At 38.9% G+C, this 22588-nt stretch overlaps 1 protein-coding gene across 1 annotated transcript in view; it reads right to left on the bottom strand.

The window, feature by feature from the left end:
• The window catches only part of LOC150076513 (muscle calcium channel subunit alpha-1-like), a 1171392-nt gene that overhangs the window by 538838 nt on the left and 609966 nt on the right, over positions 1 to 22588 (bottom strand). Inside the window, exon 21 of the mRNA XM_090387375.1 lies at positions 21887 to 21993. Within this exon, the coding sequence (XP_090243501.1) occupies positions 21887 to 21993 (107 nt within the window). The remainder of the gene's footprint in view (positions 1 to 21886; positions 21994 to 22588) is intronic.

The raw sequence follows: 22588 nt of genomic DNA, 5'->3' as shown, positions 1-22588 counted from the left end.
TGGTCAAGGATGACAGCATTGTCGGGGGAGATGTGGTGTTGTTTTTCCCAATAGTGCTCGGCAATGGCGGATTTATTGAGCTCTGCGGTCCATATCGCTCTTGAATGTTCCCCCAGACGGTCCTTGAGACGCCATCCTGTCTCCCCCACATAACATTCCCCACAATCCAGGCATGTGATCTCATATACGACCCCACTACTAGAATCCCTAGTAATGGGGTCTTTGATCTGTGACACTACTGTGTGCAACCTCCGGCCCGGGAGCTGCACACAGCATGTCTGAAAGTCGTGAAGCATCCTCGCAATACGATCCGACAGGACCGGATAGTAGGGAATATACACTGTGGTAAGCGGTACAGGCGGAACTATCCGATTGGGCTCTTCCTCTCTATTGTATTTATCAATGACCCTCTGGGGTGTAACCGCACCTCATAAGATCCGCCATTATTTGCCTAATTTCCTTCTCCCCCTCCTCAAAGGTGCTGCAATGTGTCCTCACCCTACCCAAAAGTGCTCTGGCCACACTATTTTTATGTTGGGCAGTCTGTGCCGTCCTATAATGTGTGTACTGGCCCCTACACATTGGTTTCCTATAAACCTTAGTTCTAAGTCTGGGGCCTTTCCTATATACCATAATCTCCAGAAATGGGAGGGTACCATCTATTTCTACCTCCGAGGTGAATTTTATAAAGGGGGAAAAACCATTGAGAAACGAGACCACATCTTCCTCTCTCCGCTTCTTTACAATAGTAAACGTGTCATCAACATATTGTTTCCACTTACGCATAGGGAACTCCAATCTCGCAAAAACCCTATTCTCTAGTTCCTCCATAGCCAGATTTGCAACAATGGCGCTGATTGGAGAACCCATGGCTGTGCCATGAACCTGTTTATACATCACTCCTTGGAAAACCAAGGTTGTACTGGAAAGACATAATTCAACAGCACAACATATATCTTCTCTGTTTAGGTGGGATCTAGCACTTAGGGTATTATCCTTCTGTAAAGCCAACTTCACACATTCTACATAGCACATGGGGTAGAATGTGTGAAGTTGGTTTTCCCATAGCACATGGGGTAGAATGTGTGAAGTTGGCTTTACCATAGCACGTGGGGTAGAATGTGTGAAGTTGGCTTTACAGAAGGATAATACTTTAAGAGCTAGATCCCACCTAAACAGAGAAGATATATGTTGTGCTGTTGAATTATGTCTTTTCAGTACAACCTTGGTTTTCCAAGCAGTGATGTATAAACAGGTTCACGGCACATCCATGGGTTCTCCAATCAGCGCCATTGTTGCAAATCTGACTATGGAGGAACTAGAGAATAGAGTTTTTGCGAGATTGGAGTTCCCTATGTGTAAGTGGAAATGATATGTTGATGACACGTTTACTATTGTAAAGAAGGGGAGAGAGGAAGATGTGGTCTCGATTCTCAATGGTTTTTCCCCCTTTATAAAATTCACCTCGGAGGTAGAAATAGATGGTACCCTCCCATTTCTGGACATTATGGTATATAGGGAAGGCCCCAGACTTAGAACTAAGGTTTATGGGAAACCAATGTGTAGGGCCAGTACACACATTATAGGATGGCACAGACTGCCCAACATAAAAATAGTATGGCCAGAGCACTTTTGGGTAGGGTGAGGACACATTGCAGCACCTCTGAGGAGAGGGAGAAGGAAATTAGGCAAATAATGATGGATCTTATGAGGTGCGGTTACCCCCAGAGGGTCATTGATAAATACAATAGAGAGGAAGAGCCCAATTGGGTAGTTCCGCCTGTACCGCTTACCACAGTGTATATTCCCTACTATCCGGGCCTGTCGGATCGCATTGCGAGGATGCTTCGCGACTTTCAGACACGCTGTGTGCAGCTCCCGGGCCGGAAGTTGCACACAGTAGTGTCACAGATCAAAGCCCCCATTACTATGGATTCTAGTAGTGGGGTCGTATATGAGATCACATGCCCGGATTGTGGGGAATGTTACGTGGGGGAGCCAGGACGGCATCTCAAGGACCGTCTGGAACATTCAAGAGCGATACGGACCGCAGGCTCAATTAATCTGCCATTACCGAGCACTATTGGGAAAAACAACACCAGATCTCCCCCGACAATGCTGTCATCCTTGACCAGGCGCATAGATTCTGGGACCGCAAGTGGCTGGAAAGTCTGTGGATTGGATCCTCTGGAAACAATAGCATGAACAGCGACAGGGGAGTTAGGCTTCACCCCCTTTTTGAGGCGGTGGTTTTTGCCAGAGATAAACGTTTTAGTTTTCCACATCCTCAGACCACTTCCGGTTCTGGTACAAGTGAAAGGAATACCGAGTATGTGCCTGGTCATACACGTGTGCCGTGAACCTGGTACTTAAGGATGTGTCGCTTAAATATTCATTATTGCTGAGGAAGGAGGTAGATACCTCCGAAAGCTTTAATAGTGTTTTTATCGATTTTAAATTTATATTTTAATGCATTTTAACTTATTTTATTTTATTTTATTTTTGTTGTAAATTAGTTTTTTGTAAATAATCATATTTTTTGTAAATATTATTTTACAGTCATTTGTATCATTTTATTTTATTATTAAATCAGTTATAAATGGTTGGTGTATATGTTTAAATTTGTGGTATGAATAATCCCAACCTTAGAGGCCTTATTGCAGAACAAGAAGTCTGAGGGAGAAAAAAAAAAAGAAAGAAAAAAAAATCGTTAAACGTTTAATGTAAAATTAAATTAAATTATATACAGATTTTGCACAATATTTTTGTAAATAATATACATACAATTGTGCTATGCATATTATGATTTTATCTTAAGAAAAATACATACAGTAATCACTTATTTTCTTCTGCATCTTCTTCCTGCTGATAATTTTGTTTTCAACATTTGTTTGGAGTGAAGAAACCATCGAAAGTCCTTCAGTATCTTCTTCAGCGGCGAAAAACATTTTTAAACGATTGATTTGTATGAGCACTTCTATTTTCATCGGTGGTTCATCATTAATATGTTCTTCGACAGAATGACCTCCTTCCATTTCTTCATCCTCATGAGGAACTTCTTGAAAAATATCGATGATAATGTCATTGATATCTAGAGCACCATCTTCTGTAGTGAGGTTTGAGTCTATATCTTTGTAGCCAGGATCACTTGTAGCGGAAGTATCTTACATTATCAATAGATGAAGTTCTTGTTCTTCTTGGTGCTCCACAGGTTGAGAAGCCAGACTTTACAATACAGTTCACGACAGTTTGTTTTTCTAATTGCGTTTACTGAAGAGGAAATCCATTAAATCGCATCTAGGATGCTGAGTTTCTTTGCAAGGTCACTCGCACATGTTACATCATTCATGTTTGCAATGAGATGTCTTAAAACATGTTTTCTGTAGTGAAGTTTAAATTTTTTTATTATACCTTGATCCAAGAGCTGACACTCTGCAGATGTGTTTGGTGGCAGAAAAACGATTTGAATGTTGGACAATTCAATGTGCGGTGTGAAATGCAGCATTATCCATGAAAAGAATAATTTTTCTGTTTTGATGAATCATGTTTTGGTTAAAGTGACTTATCCATTTGCTTATGACATCTCGTGTCATCCACGCTTTTTTATTAGACTTCCAGTCAACATTCAAAAGATTCAACTTTATGCCCTTGAAACAACGAGGATTTTGTGGTTTTCCTATAACAAGTGGTTGTTCAAAGTCTCCCAGCATATTTGTACACAATAGTACAGTCAAGCGTTCCTTAGAAATTTTTCCGCCCTGGCACTTTTCGTTTTTTAGACTCATTGTTTTTTCAGGAAGAGCTTTAAAAAACAACCCTGTTTCGTCACAGTTGTAAATATCCTTAGCTTCAAAATCACGACATAAATCTTCCAATTTGACAGTCCACTCTGTTACAACCCCAGTATCAACAGATCCACCTTCACCACTTATGGTTTTCCAAGAAATTTTATGCCGAGTTTTGAACTTGTCTAGCCATCCCACAGAAGCTTTGAACTCATTTACTCCCATAGATTTCGCAACCTCCAAAGCCTTTTCCCTAATAATAGGCCCATTAATGGGAATTTTTTTAGCACGTGTGCGACAAAAACCACTCATACGTAACATTGTCAATTTGAAGTCCAACAGTTTTCGGGAATGATTTTTGAACCTGATCATTTACCTGTTGCCAAAATTGTTTGAGCAGTTCATTTTTTTTCTTTAGGATGTCGCTTACCTGCGTCTTCCCAATTTTGAATTTTGCAGCGAGATTTCGAACACTATTTTTTTGCCGATCATATGCTTTAATGAGTTCGACTTTATCTTTTAAAGTTAAATGTTTACGAGAAGACATTGTGCACTTCACACGACACTGAACAAAACTGAAAACTCAAACTCAAAAGACGAAAGGCCGACAAAATTTCCCCCCCCTTGCACACACCGAATTCATCAGACGTTTTACACGTGCCTTAAAATTCTTGAAAAAGGGTTTAGAACAGTGACGTAAACCTTGATAAAATTAAGAGAATCGGAAATAGAAAATAAACACAGGATTGAGGCAATACGTGGAAGAAACGTTCCTAGAAAAAGGACCGTGAGCTCGCCCGCTGTCCGTTATGGGGAGATAAAATCAAGTGCTAATCTAAACGAAACAGTGCAGATTGCCTGTCCGCGTCCGTTACAGAGAATGTCCGCTAGACAGAAGCTGAAAACACGTGAAAACCAATAGAGGAGAGTTGGGAAATTTGAAAATGTCCATTGTAGAGAGATGTCCGTTAGAGAGAGGTGTCCATTAGGAGAAGTTTCACTGTATTTGGCAATAAGAAGTTTAGAAAAAGTGATATTACATTGTTCCCATAGTGAAAGTATGCACAGGTAAACATAATTAAAATATGAAGAATTGAAGCATATTACCCTATGCAACATCAAAATCTATTCTATTGTTAGGAAAAATTACAGACACTGTTCAGACATTGTGTGATACTTTCTGCATCAATTCAGTAGCTGGAATGCTGTTTATACAATAATGGGAGGTTTCTATGTTCTGATGTGTGTGTGTGTGCGTGCGTTATTTGGTTTTTTAGGAGCATTAGAAACTAAGGCCATATTTCTCCAGGATATGCGGTGGTCATTCCCCGACCTATCTGCATCCTCCGTATTTGGTGGTCACGGGCTCGAATCCCAGTCTAATCAAGAAGTGTGTGCAACGCACTGCTGCTCCTGCCCATCTGGCTACTGAGGTGCTTGTGTGTGTGTGTGTGTGTGTGTGTGTGTGTGTGTGTGTGTGTGTGTGTGTGTGTGTGTGTGTGTGTGTGTGTGTGTGTGTGTGTGTGTGTGAGCTTATGTTACTCTAAAAACAGCATCCCACTCATCAGAGAAGTAGTGCAGGAAGGTCCATGAAACATCTAAGCAGATTTTGACCACTTGCAGGATGAAATGCTTTAATTCTTCATAATTCTAAGCAATATTAACAAAATATTGGTGAATATTTTTGTTCATCTTTAGCATACAGATATATTGATAAAACACTGATGTAGTGAGAAGAGGATTTTGAACTCATACTGGTTTTTGACCTGCAATGGAATCTATCCAGTTATATTAAAGGAGGCAGCAAAAATCAAGTAAGCAAACCCTTAGCCATAATTACGAAAGCTTCCTTGGACTCAGGGAAGGTACCGATGGACTGGAGATGTGCAAATGTGACCCCAATCCACAAAGGAGGATCAAAGGGCAACACAGGTAATTACAAACCTGTTAGTTTAACTTCTGTTCCAGGGAAATTAATGGAGGCACTGGTTAAAGAAGCATTGCAGGATCATCTGGACAAGACTTCAGTTATGCTCAGACACAGCATGGGTTTGTTAAAGGGAAGTCTTGTCTGACCAATTTGATTGGATACTATGATGTGGTCACAAAGGAACTGGATGCAAAGAATAATTTTTATATATTTTTGGATCTTAGAAAGGCTTTTGATACTGTTGCACATGGAAGACTGCTGCACAAATTGGAGCAGTGTGGCATTGGAGGCAAATTGCTGCTATGGATAAAGGGATGGTTGAGTGGGAGAAGACAGAGAGTGGTAATCAATGGTCACTGCTCCATGGAGTAATGTCATTAGTGGGGTCCTCCAGGATTCAGTGTTGGGTCCATTGTTGTTTTCTGTATTTATAAATGATACTGATGATGGTATATCAGGCTTAATGTCCAAGTTTGCAGATGATACAAAGGTCAGCAGGGTTGTTAATGACAGTACGCTGCTGTAACAGGATCTAGAAAAGTTGAGCAGATGTGCTGAGAGGTGGCAACTGAAATTTAACATTGATAAATGCAAAGTATACTGCATATGGGAAGCAGGAACCCCAGAGTAATGTATCAACTGTGTGGTACTATACTGACCGTGGTAGAGAGTGAAAAGGACCTGGGGGTAATTGTGCAGGCAGATATGAAGTTTTCTCAGCAGTGCAGACTGTCTGCAAGAGTAGCTCATGGTGTTTTGTCAATGACATACAGGAATTTTTCTAGCAGGGATAAGGAGGTGATTATTCCTTTGTATAAAGCAATGATCAGGACACACCTTGAGTACTGTATACAGGTCTGGAAGCCTCATTTTAAGAAGGATGAAGAGCTACTGGAGCGAGTGCAGAGAAAGGCAACAAGATTAGTGAATGGAACAAACAGTTGCTCTTATGAAGAAAGGCTTAAATTTTATAAATTACAGTATCTGGAGACTAGGCACTTGCAAGGTGATCTTATTTAAGTGTATAAAGCCTTGAATGGTTTGAGCATGCTCAATGTTAATGGGATTCTTCCTCTTGCTCAGAATAATCGCCCGAGATGGCATAAATTCAAATTGAGGAAAGACAGTGGTAGGATAGATGTGCAGAAGTTTGCACAAACTTCCATATGTTATTGTAGAAGTTGATAGCTTAAACAGATTCAAGGCAGAACTAGACAAACATTTGGAGAAAGTGGATGGATGAAATGAGAAGGGTGTGTTTTTTTTTTTTTTGGCTGATGCATTATAAGCTTGCTGGCTTGCTTTCTTGCATTATGTGCCTTTACTAATGCTAATGCTAATTAAACTTGGATGAAGGTTCTTAATATTTTAATTAATTAGATAAAGTGTAACATCATGTAAATTCTGTGACTGATGCTATGTATGCTTATTGTTTTTTCCAAATAAACCATTCCCAGCTTAATTAAAAAAAAAAAAAAAAAATTAGAAAGCAGAGAAATCAAAAATAATCTGAGTAGCGTTTCACTTCTAATTTTGATCCCTGGCAAGGAAATATTCTGTGTCATATGTTCAACACTTAATGAAAGCAGAAGGGGGATGAAAAGATTCTGTTCGTGTAAATTTTGTTCTGACGCTTACAGATGGTACATATAAAAAAAAAAAAAAAAAACACCCTGGAAATCAAGTTAAATTAACTGAAAGTTATAAAACTATAGAGACAGAAAGTTTGCTATTGTAGAAAATGTGTAACACTAAAAACAAGACATGATATCATACAAGTACTAATTCTTATTAATTTCGCAAAGGGAATTCACCCGTTGTTCTGGCACATTTCAGAAATTTCTTTGTAATAAACATTCCACCACTGACTTTCCAGCATACACAAAGTGTGGCTATTAAATAACAACACTACATGTGCAACCACTACCACCAAGCACCACCTGTGAAACAATGGCACAGCAGTCGACCATGAATCTTCCCTCAGTTGTAGTAGAAACAACAAACGGCTGGGCTAACCGGTATCCCTTAACTAACTGGCAAGAACACTGATAAGAAGTGATTGTTTAAGCATTACAATGGTTGCATCAGAACTCAACATGAAAAGAAATTTTAAATGAAAATTTAGGGATGAGAAAAGGATGTGCCAAAAATTTGAATGAAGATAAGAGAATGAGAAACCTCTAAGTACATGAAGATGTTTTGAAAATAAATATAAGAGCCAGACTTTCTGAATACTGCAATTACTTTGCAATGAAAGTTTGCTGTTCCAGAAAATATAACTTCTGCTTAATCCCAAACAGGAATGGATGAAGTTGCACTTAATGAGTGTGTATACCACAAACCTTTGATAATTATTAGTTTTAATGTGGTCCAAGGCCAGCTCTATAGCATATAGAGCTAGCATTGCACTCGTGAGGAATCTTCTCTGATACCATGCTATCTGGGAAGACTGCAGCAGATTCCACAGTTGATTCTGACTTTGAGCCACAGGTAAAGCCTGACAGAAAATCAGAGTAAGCAGCTCAATGGGCAGCAAAGGGTCGTCGGTAGAGTGTTGGCCTTTACCCCAATTTTTAATAGAGAGGTGGAATGAAGGTGGATTTGTGTGATAGGGTGGAATGGGTTGAGGTGGAATTTGGTGAGCAGGCAGCATTGCCAACCATGATGTTGTGAGATATTCTTGGGCACAAATACCAAAGGGATGGTGCAGTTTTACATTTACCCATGATGGCTCAAAAACAGATAATCACATGGTCCAGCAGAGATTTCAGTTTAAAAGTATATTTTAGTGACAACTGCTTTTGTTGAAATGACAGAGGCAGTTCAGTTACTTCAATGTATATACTCTGGACAGATGTTCAAAATGATCCGGTAGCAAGGCAGATGTTGAACTGGGTCTAGCCATTAAAGTATGCTGCCGACCAGGCTAGCCGGGTGGGTAAAGTACCTGCCTGGCAACCCAAAGGTTGCAGGTTCGAATCCCACCTTGGGCTTGGATCAGAGTAGTACAAAAACTTTGGGAGGTGCATTATGGCCACAGAATTATGGCCAATGTGCCAACAACTAACAAAAAAATATAAATAAATAAATAAAGTACATTGTTTCTATCAGATCCATACAATTGGAACACATGATCTAATTTAGATGGACAAGTGCATGATGGATTCAAAGTAACGTAAAGTACAATGATCTGCTCCCCAGTTGTTATTATTATTATCATCATTAGCTAAATGGTGCAAGGATGCTTGAGGCTTTTGCTGCACCAGCCAAAAAAAATTAAATATACAGGGTGATTCACTACCTAGTAGGATGGACAAGTATTCAAACGTTGAACTGGCCGGCATGCACCTCGCGTATGGAGCTGCAGACTGTAACGGGCGTGCCGCTCTGCGCTTGTACCAGGAACGTTTCCCACACAGGCATGCTCCTCATCATACGATTTTTGCACATGTGCACAGAAGGTTATGTGAGACTGGTTGTTTCACGAGAGGTACCATGAATCGAGAGCAAATGACGAGGATGCCAGACAATGAGGAGAATGTCCTACGTCTTGCAGAAGGCAATCTGAGTAAGAGTACTCAAGTGATAGGCCAACGATTGGTATTTCCCAATCCACTGTATGGAGGATACTGTCAACAAACCAAATGAATTCATACCATCTGCAACGCGTCCAATCATTGAAGCCTATGGATTATCCACTCGAGGACTTTTGCTACTTGGTTTCTTCAACAGAGTGCGGCAGACAGCGCATTTGCTGCATCCGTATTGTTCACGGATGAGGCAAGTTTCACAAGAGAGGGAACCTTCAATCAACATAATGCCCATTTGTGGGCTTTGGAGAACCCCCATGGTACGCGAACATGTGCAACTCAACGCCATTTCTCTGTCAATGTCTGGGCCGGCATTGTTGGAGACCACCCCATTGGACCGTACCTTCTGCCCCCTCATCTGGACGGTAGGGCATACTTGATCTTTCTACAGCAAGTCCTGCCCGAACTTATTGAAGAAGCACATGTTCCCCAGTCATTGTGCAGCTCAATGTGATTCCAGCATGATGGGGCTCCCCCACATTACACCAATGATGTCCGTGAACACCTAAATGTTACATTTGGACAGCATTGGATAGGTCGTGGTGGTCCGGTTCACCGGCCTGCTAGATCGCTGGACCTATCATGCCTGGACTTCTTCTGCTGGGGTCAAATAAAGACATTGGTGTACAAGACCCCCATTTATTCAGTTGAAGACCTCTTTGCTCGCATCTCTGTAGCTGCCGGGGAGATTTGAGACACGCCAGGAATCTTCCGGAACATTAGGGATTCCATGTGGCGGCGCTGTGAAGCCTGTGTGACTGCTTCTGGTCGAACTTTCGAACACCTTCTGTAGCATGACTTTTTGCCAATTTGAAACTTGTCATTAAAATGATTTCTGTTACACTAACGAGTTGCTGTTTCTGTTCTTTTTCTTTGCTTCTTTGTTCACGCGACCTCCTGCATGATGAAGGCATTTCGGACCCTGCAATGCTATGTGATTCCGATTTGTCTTTGTGCCCCCTACACCTCCTGCAAGTTTATCGCACTGGTAATGAATCACCCTGTGTATATATATATATTACGGCCTCCGTAGCTGAGTGGTCAGGAGCAGGAATGCAGTAGCACATGCTCTTTGAGTAGACCAGGGGTTCAACACCCTGACTGCTAAATACGATCGATCTGCTAACCCGCACTGGACCAGAATGGCAGATTATGGTCCATTTCCCTGAGCATGAATTGTTGAGAAGGCATCCAACCTGCAGTGGGTTAATAATGGCTGCAGTTTACCTTTTATATATATATTTCTGAGTTACCCAGAGAGAGACGGAAGTTTGTTCCAGCAATCAACTACCTGCTGGCTAAAGACACATTTCTATACATTCTACAGCTGGCTTTCCTCAATTTGAGTATATGTCCGCCCTCAGATTTGTAATCTGAGCAAGAGGAAGTATCCCATCAGCATTGAGCCTACTCAAACTATTCAAGGCCTTATACCCCTCAATCAGATCACCTTGCAGGTGCCTAGTCTCCAGATGCTGCAACTTGCAGAATTTAAGCCTCTCTTGGTAAGAGCACCCTTTTGTACCTCCAACCAATCTTGACGCCCTTCTCTGTACTCTTTCTAACAACTATACATCCTTCCTAAAATGAGGCCTCCAGACCTGCATGCAGTAGTAGTAGTAGTGGCATGTAATGCAAGAAAGCAAGTGTATGAGCTTATGCAGCATTAGCTAAAAAAAAAAAAAAAAAATCACACCATTCCCTCCAAATGCCTATCCAGTTCCTTCTTAAATTTATTCAACCTATCAACTTCCACAACGACAGATGGAAGTTTGTTGTGGCAATTAACCACCTGCTGGCTAAAGGAAAATTTCCCATTCTACATCTGTCCTTTCTTAATTTGAATTTATGCCCCCGTAGGTTTGTAATCTGAACAAGTGGAAGGATCCCATCAGAATTCAGCATGCTCAACCCATTCAAGGCCTTATACACCTCAATCAGATCACCGCGCAGGTGCCTAGTCTCCAGCCACTGCCATTTGCAGAACTTAAGCCTCTCTTGGTAAGAGGATCCCTTCATTCCCCTCACCAATCTTGTTGCCCTTCTCTGTACATGTTCAAGCAAATCTACATCCTTCCTAAAATGAGGCCTCCAGACCTGTATGTAGTACTCAAGGCATGGCCTGACCATTGCCTTATACAGAAGGACAATCACCTCCTTGTCCCTGCTAGCAAAATTCCTATATATCATTGACAAAACCCCATGACCTGCCCTGGCAGCCTGTCTGCATTGCTCAGAAAACTTCATATCTGACTGCACAATTACTATCAGGTCTTTTTCATTTTCTACCACCTTAAGCGTAGCACCACAGAGTTGGTACGTTTTTCTGGGGTTACTTCTACCCATATGCAGTACTTTGCATTTATCAAGGTTAAACTTCAGTTGCCACTTCTTAGCCCATCTGCCCAAATTATCTAGATCCTGTTGCAGTAGCACACTACTATTACTGTCATTAACAACCCTATCAACCTTTGTATCTGCAAACTTCGACACTAAGCGTGATATACCTTCATCAATCTCATTGATAAATATACAAAACAACAGAGCACCGAACCCTGTGGGACTCCACTAATAACATTAGTCCATGAAGAGTAGCACCCATTGATTACAACCCTCTGTCTTCTCCCACTCAACCATCCTTTTATCCATTGTAGCAACTTACCCTTAATACCATTCTGCTCCAATTTGTACAATAGTCTTCCATGCGCAAGAGTGTCAAAAGCTTTCCTGAAATCCAAAGTATATGATATCAAAATTATTTTTTTCATCCAGTTCCTCTGTAACCACATCATAATATCCAATGAAATTTGTCAGACAAGACTTTCTCATAACAAACCCATGCTGTGTATGAATTATTGCTGCAGTCTTGTCTAGATGATCCTGCAATGCATCTTTAACCAGTGACTCCATTATTTTACCAGGAACAGAAGTTAAACTAACTGGTCCGTAATTACTCGTGTTACCCTTCGATCCCCCTTTATGAATTGGGGATACATTTGCACATCTCCAGTCTGTGGGAACCTCCCCTGAGTCCAAGGATGCTCTCATAATTATGGCTAAGGGTTTGCTTAGTTGCTTTGCTGCCTCCTTTAATATAACTCGATAGATCCCATCCACCCAAGGTGCTTTTCTTATGTTTAATTTCAACAATTTCTCCTCCACTTTGCTCTCAGTTATTACAAAATCATTAAGTATCCTGCTACAATTTGATAACCTTCTGCCATTTTCAAACCTTAATAACTCCTCATGTGTGAATATAGATGCAAAATAATCATTCAGATTGCCTTACACAAAGGAATAATCACTTAAATCCTGCTAAAAAAATTCTTGTAAATCATTGACAAGACCCCATGATCTTCTCTGGCAGCCTGTCTGCACTGCTCAAAAAACTTCATATGTGACTGCACAATAACCCCTAGACCTTTTTCATTCTCTACTACCCTTAGTGTAGTACCACACTGTTGGTACATTTCTGTTCTGGGTCTTTTTGCTAGCTGGAAGTTTTATCACTGTCGTTATATTCTATTAGGGAACATGGGGTCCCAGAAGATGCGTGTTGATTATAAGGATTCATAGTATTTTTTATTTTGTTTCAGTACCCGGTTCATCACCAACCAGAGCACCCACTACTTGGCAAGTAATAAATACACTTGGGATTGGGATGTAAAAGCTATTCAAGCATCTGCCACCAACACATCTGCCAGCCTGAATCCTGTCCCACATACTGTAAAGGTAAGGATGTGGCTTCTGCGTGGTTAACTTACAAAAGCCATGATCTTCACAACCGAATTATGATCTTGACAACAGAGATACTAAATGCTTGGACTTTTTTTGCCACACTGAAATAAAGTTGCCCCTCTGAGTGGTTGAGGCTGATTCACAGCTTGAGGAGATTCAAAGCCACTTGGATATGTATCTATGAGAGGATGGAGTCAAATAGGTGGTTTATTTTATTTTATTTTATTTTTTTTTTTTGGCCTATGAAGCAAAATCTTTGGGCTTCCTTGCATTTTAAATGGATATATTAATACCAGATCAAACAATACATTTACATATTGTACATACTCTATAATATACAATATACAATTTGACAACAAACTAATTATAGAAAACTAAAAAATACACCCAACATAAGTATTACTATACATATATGCTATGCACAATATATAAATTTACAGATTGTCCATAAACAAAAAAATACAATATGGGTGTGGCTATTAACTAACAAGACTGTTGCAATAAAATAAATATAATCAAATATGTCATATGTTAAAAAGTTGTCCCATTCAAAACAATTGCCTTGAGCTTGCACACACACTGTACCATACATTTCTTCCAAGCTCAGAAACATTTCTGGAAGTCATCATCTGTAAATCCTTTTAACACTTTTCTTTTCCTGAATGTCGTCAATGGTCTGAAAATGGGTTCCCATAAGCACACTTTTCAGTTTAGGGAAAAGAAAAAAGTCACAAAGGACTAGGTCCGTTGAGTAAGGTGCATGATCACACACACACACACACACACACACACACACACACACACACACACACACACACACCCTTTCCTTTCCTTTTTGGCTAGAAACTGGCAAACAGAGATTGTGCCGTGTGCTGAATTGCTGTTTTGATAGAGAAAATAACCCTCCTTCCACAATTACAGTGCATATGAATAATTTTGAGATCCTGGGAACAATAAGTAGTTTTTTGGAAAATTTTGCTATCTTTTTGACTTAATTAACATAGTAAGTTGTTTTAGTCTAATAGAATTAGTCACATTTGCTAGCCTATTTTAAATTTAGCTAGATATTTTGGCACAAATATCTTATCTCATATCTTATCCGTTATCTATTATATTTTTATTTTGTTATCTATTATAATTAACTAATGTCAACCTAAGTGATTTGAACTTGATATGCCAGTATGCATTATTTCTGCACAATTGGTGAATTCGAGTAATGTTATTATTGCATATCAGTACCATAGTTTAGTGTTGTATTCTCAATTATACTGAACTTAAACCAATATCATCCCACAAACTAGAGAAGAAAAGCAATGGGCTAAAAGCACATGAGTGCTATGGCGTGGGGGAGAACTGAAGGGGGGGGGTCAATTTTCCTAAGAATAATGGCCTGAAGAAATGTGCTGTTTATGAGCCACTTTGGAACAGGACATGATATAGCCAAGGGTGATGCCTGTGGATGTGCTCAGTGCAGAGTGTAAAGAAACGAGTGTGTCATTGTGATGGGTCTTTATAAGAGCTTGAAGAGAAGGGTGGATGCCCTCAAATGAAATATATTGTGCAAAAAATATGGGTGGAATATGTCACTCAGGAGCAAAAGATGAAGATGTTTGTTTGTTTGTTATTTGGTTTTTAGGAGTATTAGCAATTAAGGCCATATTGCTCCGGAATATTGGGATTTACTCAAAGAGGTAACTACCATTAGGGGTAAAGGGAAGGGTTATTGCTTTCGTAAAGGCGACTACGATGGACTGAGACTGTATTTAAATTCTATACAGTGGGACCTACTGATGATGTTACCAACAGCAAATGCAAAATGGGAAGCATTCAAAGAATTTATCTTGGAAGCTACTAGGCTTTACATACCAACTAAGAAATATTGGTTTAGGTCAAGGTTTAGGCCTAAATGGATGTCAGATGAACTAATGAGACATATGGCAGAGAAGAAACATGCATGGGATACATACAAATTAACACGACACAGAAGATTATGATACATACAAGTTGATCTGTAATCAAGTTACAAAGGAGGTTAGGCAGGCGAAGGCAGATTATGAGAAATCTTTGGCAAGGGATGCAAAGAAAAACAGCAAAGAGTTCTTTACTTATGTAAACTCTAGAAGGAAGGGGATGAATCAGATTGGTCCACTTGATATTGATGGGTCAACTGTTGATGATCCTGCTCAGGTAGCTAACAAACTAAATGAATATTTTGCATCGACATTCACACATGAGGAGTTATTTAGCGAGGGGAATGCCAGAGGTGTATTCAACACTAGCAGTAAGTTAGAGAATCTTGTAATAACTGAGAGTAAAGTGGAGGAGAAATTGTTGAAGATAAACACAAGAAAGGCACCCAGGGTGGATGGGATCTATCCAGTTATATTAAATGAGGCAGCAGAGGAAGTAAGCAAACCCTTAGCCATAATTATGAGAGCTTCCTTGGACTCACAGATTGGAGATGTGCAAATGTGACCCCAATTCACAAAGGAGGATCAAAGGCTGACACAAGTAATTATAGACCTGTGAGTTTAACTTCTGTTCCAGGAAAATTAATGGAGGCACTAGTTAAAGAAGCACTGCAGGATCATTTAGACAAGACTTCAGTTACAGCTGGGACACAGCATGGTTTTGTTAAGGGGAAGTCTTGCCTGACCAATTTGATTGGATACTATGATGCAGTCACAAAGGAACTGGATGCAGGGAATAACTTGGATATTATATACTTGGATCTTAGAAAGGCTTTTGATACTGTTGCACATGGACGACTGCTGCACAAATTGGAGCAGTGTGACATTGGAGGCAAGTTGCTGCTGTGGATAAAGGGGTGGCTGAGGGGGAGAAGACAGAGAGTGGTAATCAATGGACACTGCTCGTCGTGGACTAGTGTTATTAGTGGAGTCTCTCAGGGCTCAGTGTTGGGTCCATTATTGTTTTCTGTATTTATAAATGATATTGATGATGGTATATCAAGCTTAATGTCGAAGTTTGCAGACGATACAAAGGTAGGCAGGGTTGTCAAGGACACTACTGATACTGTGCTGCTGCAACAGGATCTGGAAAGGTTGAGCAGATGGGCTGAGAGGTGGCAAATGAAGTTTAACATTGACAAATGTAAAGTACTACACATGGGAAACAGCAACCCCAGAGCAACGTATCAACTCTGTGGTACTACACTGACAGTGGTAGAGAATGAAAGGGACCAGGGGGTGGTTGTGCAGGCAGATATGAAGTTCTCTGAGCAGTGCAGACGGGCTGCAAAAGTAGCTCATGGTGTATTGTCAATGATATATAGGAATTTTTCTAGCAGGGATAAGGAGGTGATTATTCCCTTGTATAAGGCAATGGTCAGGCCACACCTAGAGTACTGTATACAGGTCTGGAGGCCTCATTTCAAGAAGGATGTAGAGCTGCTGGAACGAGTACAGAGAAGGGCAACAAGATTAGTGAATGGAACAAAGGGGTGCTCTTACGAAGAAAGGCTTAAGTTTTGCAAATTACAGTGTCTGGAGACTAGGCACCAGCGAGGTGATCTGATAGAGGTGTATAAAGCCTTGAATGGTTTGAGCATGCTCAATGCTGATGGGATTCTTCCTCTCGCTCAGAATAATCACCTTAAAGGGCATAAATTCAAATTGAGGATAGACAGATGTAGGATAGACGTGCGGAAATTTGCGTTTAGCCAGCGAGTGGTTGGTTGGTGGAACAGACTTCCATCCCTTGTCGTGGAAGTTGATAGCCTAAATAAGTTTAAGGCTCAGCTGGACAGGTATTTTGAACGAACAGAGGGGTGAAGTGGAAGTTGTTTTTTTTTTTTTTTTTTTTTTTTGGCTGATGCTGCATAAGCTTGCTTTCTTGCATCAAATGCCTCTACTAATGCTAATGCTAATAAATTTTTTCTTTTCTGCAACAAGTCTCATTAGTTAATCTGACATCCATTTAGGTCTAAGCCCTTGAACATTATTTCTTAGTTGGTATGAAAAGCCTATGATTATTTCCTTGAATGCTTCTCATTTAGAATTTGCTGATGTTAACATCATCAGTTGTTCCCGCTGTATCGAATTTAAACCCTGTGTGAGACCACTGTACTCACCTTTATAATTGTGCAGTCAGATTTGAAGTTCTCTGAGCAGTGCAGACGGGCTGCCAGAGAGGGTCATGGAGTTTTGTCAATGATGTATAGGAATTTTGCTAGCAGAGACAAGGAGATGATTATCACATTGTCAGGCCACACCTTGAGTACTGTTTACAGGTCTGGAGGCCTCATTTTAGCAAGGATGTAGAGTTGCTAGAATGAGTACAGAGAAGGGCAACAAGATTGGTGAGAGGGACAAAGGGTTGCTCTTACCAAGAGAGAGAGGCTTAAATTCTGCAAGTTGAAGCATCTGGAGACCAGGAACCTGCAAGGTGATCTGATTGACATGTAGAAGGCCTTGAATGGTTTGAGCAGGCTCAGTGCTGATGGGATACTTCTGCTTGCTCAGATTAAAAACCTAAGGGGGCATAGATTCAAATTGAGGAAAGACAGTTGTAGAATTTTTCCAGAAACTCACATCTGGTAAGTATGGGCTTGGCGCACTCAGGGTCCTGACCTGGATATCATCATTCTTCTCTTTCTTGGTGATTCCTTTCTACTGTAATCAAGTCACAAAGGAGGTTAGGCAGGCAAAGGCATATTTCGAGAAATCTTTGGCAAAGGATGCTAAGAAAAACAGCAAGGATTTCTTTACTTATATAAACTCTAAAAGGAAGGAAATGAATCTGATTAGTCCACTTGATATCGATAGTTCAACTGTTGATGATCCTGCTCAGATAGCAAACAAACTGAATGAGTATTTTGCATCTACATTCATACAAGAGGAGTTATTAAGGATTGAAAATGCCAGAAGGTTATCAAATTGTAGAAGGGTGCTTAATGATTTTGTAATAACTGAGAGTAAATAGGAGGAGAAATTGTTGATTGGATCCATGGACTCGGGAGTCCCCATGGACTGCAGATGTGCAAATGTATCCCCAATTCACGAAGAGAGATCGAAGGGGACACGAGTAATTACAGAAGTTTAACTTCTGTTCCAGGTAAAATGATGGAGTCACTGGTTGAAGATGCATTGCAGGATCATCTGCAGCAATAATTCATACACACCAAACCATAGGGACTCACAGAGAATTAGTCCCTATGGTTTGGTGCTGGGTTCATTGTTGCTTCTGGCATTTATTAATAATATGATGAAGGTATATCGGGTTTAATGTCTAGGTATGCACGTGATATGAAGGTTTGGCAGGGTGGTTAGTGAGAGTACACTACTGCAACAAGATCAGCAATATTAGGCAGTTGGGCTGAGAATAGGCAATGCGATTAAGGTTTAACATTGACAAATGCAGATGGGTAGCAGTAATCCCAGATTAATGTACCAACAGTGTGGTACTACATTCGGTAGTGGAATATGAAAAAGACCTGGATGTAATTGTGCAGTCAGATATGAAGTTTTTTAACCAGTTCAGACAGGTGGCCAGGACAGCACATGGGGTTTTGATTATGACATACAGGAATTTTGCTAGCAGATATAAGGAGGTGATTACTCCATGGTCAGACCGCATCTTGGGCACTGCCCGTTGGTCTGGAAGCCTTAATTTAAGAAGGATGTAGAGCTGCTGGAGCAGAAAAAGAGAAGGGCAATAAGATTGGTGAGAGGAACAGAGGGGTGCTCTTACCAAGGAAGGTTTCAGTTCTGCAAATTGCAACATCTAGTGACTAGGCGCCTGCAAAATTATTTGATTTAGGTGTTTAAGGCTTTGAATAGATTGAGCAAGCTAAATGCTGATGGATTCTTCCTCTTGTTCAGATTACACAGATGAAGGGGCATAAACTGAAACAGAATGTTGTGTGGAAGTTTGTCTTTAGACAATGGGTGGTTGATTGATGGAACAAACTTCTCTCTGATGTTGTGGAAGTTGAATGATTGAATAAATTTAAGGAAGAACTAGGAAAGATAGGTGAAATAGGATAGGGTTTTTTTTTTTTTTTGGTTGATTCTGTATAAGCATGCTTCCTTGCATCATTTTCCACTACTAATACTAATTCAGGTCTCCTCCTTTGAATTTTTTCATGCAGCCTTGTCAGAACTTTGCCAGAATGCAGTTGGTTGACAGCCTGATTTGGGGGTAATATTCAGCTATAATAATTCCTATAATATAGAAAAAACAAGAAGAATAGTTTTCATTTTTTATTTTCAAATTTTTGCAATTTTTACTTCGGGGGATTGTTTTACCTTCCATTTCCTTGACTGCCTTTATTTTCTGGATCATGATGGAACAGCCAATTTTCATTGCAAGCAATTGCACTACTCAGAAAGTCTAAATCTTTTTATATGTTTTTCAAAACATTTTACAAACTTGGAATTTTTTCGAGAACATTTTGGCACACACTTTTCTTATGCGTAACTGTTTCTTTCTCAATACTGAGTTCTGATGCAACCATTCTAATGCTTAAACAACAGTCACTTCTAATCAATGTCCTGACTCAGTTTACATTTTCATCAGTTTCCACATTCTCTCTTCCTTCTAAAATTTTTTTTATGCCATTAAAACACATGAGCCCTTGATGTACTATCTTCTCCATAAACTTTTTTTTTTCTTTTTTTTTTTCTTTTTATGAAAACCCCAAACACAAGAGGTATTAGAACCTATAGTACTTAGTACTGTACTTGGGTTGGAGGTTGAGAAGAAGAAAGAAGATATTTATTGACATTAGACTTGAACTTCTGTAGACTGTAATTTTCAGGAAATATGTATGAAGGAAGGTTGTTCCAGAAAACAGCAGTTGTATGAATAAACGAGGAAGATGAAAAGTTGGTTCTGTGAGTTTGAAGTTGGACAGTAAATGGATGTTGGCTGGTGGTGGCACGTGTTTGGACTGTTTTGAAAGAGAGAGAGAGCAGGAATTATAGAAGCCAATTCAGAAATTCTATGAGACAAAGAGTGGAGAGACTCTGTTAGAGATGAGTCATTAATTAACCTAACTGCACTCTTCTAAATGGAATCTAGAAGCCTGAGAGAGGTTTTGGAGGCACTGCCCCAGATATGGGAACAATATTCCATGGTAGGATGGATTTGCGATTTGTACAGAGTGAACAGCTGTTTGGAAGAAAAGTAAGGCCGAGAGCGAAAGAGAAAACCACGTTTTTTAGATGCAGAGGAAGCAATATTTGTAATGTGCTTGTGCCAAGAGAGAGAGAGATTAAAAGTCAGGGTAATCCCCAAAAAAGTTCGGTTTGATAAAAAAAAGTTGCTTTTTTTTTTTTTTTTTTTTTTTTTATCAAACTGGCTCCAGCAAAGTATTCTCTTTCCCAAATTGAAATTGACAGTTTCAATTTTGATTGTTTTATGATATTCAGAACAATGTGACAGCATAAGTAAATACCATCACAGTAGACGAGTTTCCCAAGTCATTCCAAAGCTCATATAAACATAAAAACAAGTGCATTTTGGCTCCTTTTGACTAATTTGGGGTAGATGAGCAAGAAACTATTTTCTTTGTCTATAGTTTGCCTTTTCTGAATTCAGTCTCATTACTTTTTTTGCTAAACTATATATACTGCTTCTTTTATATATATATTCACACTTTACCCTCAAGAAAGGAAATGTGTAACTTGAACATTTCCTAGATGAGAGAATTACATGTGATACAACTGTTGATCAGCATTAAAATTTTGAATCTGATTGTTTCATATTTTCATCAGCCTGTATCAATCACTCATTGATATGCAATTCACATATTTATTTCACAATCAGGTAAAGTTTCAGGGTCTTAGGTGTAAAAAGTTTGTTAATTGGGAAGATCTTTTTATTTTAAGCTGCAGTTTTTCTGAAATTCTTATCAGGGAATAGAATAGTTCCTTAACATATGAATATTTTAAATATTTATTTTTGATTATTAAGTAATATTCTTCAAGTTTATTTTCATGGCAAACAAATATTGTATTTACACAAGTGCTTTTTGATTATAAGTTAATTCAGATAACTTTTCCTAGAAATCTTTAAGTCAAAGATTGAATCAAGTTTTTTACTATATTTGTGTGATATTCACTTGTTTATATAGCATGGATAACAGACAGTATAATTTCTACTGCTGTCTTCTATTTAGTTCACTGTGTAAGAGTTGTGTTAAATATTGATATTTTCCATTGTATAGTTTCTTGTGAAAAACTATATATATATATTTTTTTTTTTTTTTCAATCTTCTGTCAGACTAGGAAATTTTCCTGTTTATCATTTATCTTCTGTAGACAATTAAAATAATAGTACACTTTGGTTGTTTAGTAGATTTGAAACAGTTCTGCATGAAAGGAGTGATGGTATTTTTGCCTACATTTAGTTTTTGTGAAACAGTTTTTTGATAATTGGGAAAGTGACCCATGTATTGTGTAAAAAAAAGTTAGTTTTATTTATTTATTTGAATTGTGCCTCTCAGAGTGAAAGTGTAAGAAATTAAGAAATTTCTCTTCTCAGCAATCACATCCTCTATGGTTAATTAAAGTAATGAATTTGACTGTTAAATTAGCTCAAAAATATCAGGCCTTTTGAATGACGAAAATGAAGATATGCTGATGAGAATCACTGCAAGAACATACAGCTCTGCCGTTTTCAAGACAGGTAAGGAGGAATTTAGTTATAAATCCACTGGCTCCCTAACTCATGGGAAAGCCTTATCTTATTCATTTCGGGACGAGGAATTAGACTTTGATTAGGATGAGTAGTGTTAAAATAAGAATATCATTTGTTTGTTCTTCATAGCAATAATTAACTTGAACTATTTTTACATGAACAAAAATTTAATACTTTACCCAAAAGCAAAAGATACCAAAGATACACAAACGACAAGAACATCCAACAGGTTGAAGTAGCTACGACAGAATGACCCTTTGTGCAAAATCAGGCCATAGGCAACTGCCTGCAAGAGAAAATTTACAGGACCTATTCGTCATTATTCAGAAATTCCAATATTACATGGAAATTCTATATTAAAAAAGTAAAATATACTGCATAAGTGCATTCCACTTATATGATTTTTGTATTCTAAGGCTGCTCAGTATGTTCAGTGAAATAATTCATCACTGTTACAAAAAAATGTAGGGGGGGGGTGCATGTCAATCATTTTCTTGTACCAAAATTTCATTATAATGAATAATGCTAAAAATATGACCAAAACACATTATTTATTACAAAAAGTTCTACTACATTTTTCTAATACAGTATACCATATACAGAAGTGGCAATTTATATTTTAATTTATTTAGAAACAACAAAATGTAAATAAATTTGTATAAGGTTGTAATTTTGAAAGCTCTCAAACACACTATAGCAAGGAGTTTAATTTTGTTATTTTTCACCTATTAATACAAAATACAATAATGTATGTTTCATTTTCTTCGGGTAAAATTGATGATTTCAGACTGAACTGAAGGTTTTTGTTGAGATTTTATCTGACCAAAAAACATGAAGAACATTAAAACAATAAAGAAAACTGACTTACTTTTTTGAATGCT

Source organism: Mastigoproctus giganteus, chromosome 13 (genome assembly GCF_048544385.1).
Source record: "Mastigoproctus giganteus isolate SK-2022 chromosome 13, ASM4854438v1, whole genome shotgun sequence".
NCBI classification, from domain to species: domain Eukaryota; kingdom Metazoa; phylum Arthropoda; class Arachnida; order Uropygi; family Thelyphonidae; genus Mastigoproctus; species Mastigoproctus giganteus.
This window is presented reverse-complemented; position numbering and strand designations above follow the sequence as displayed.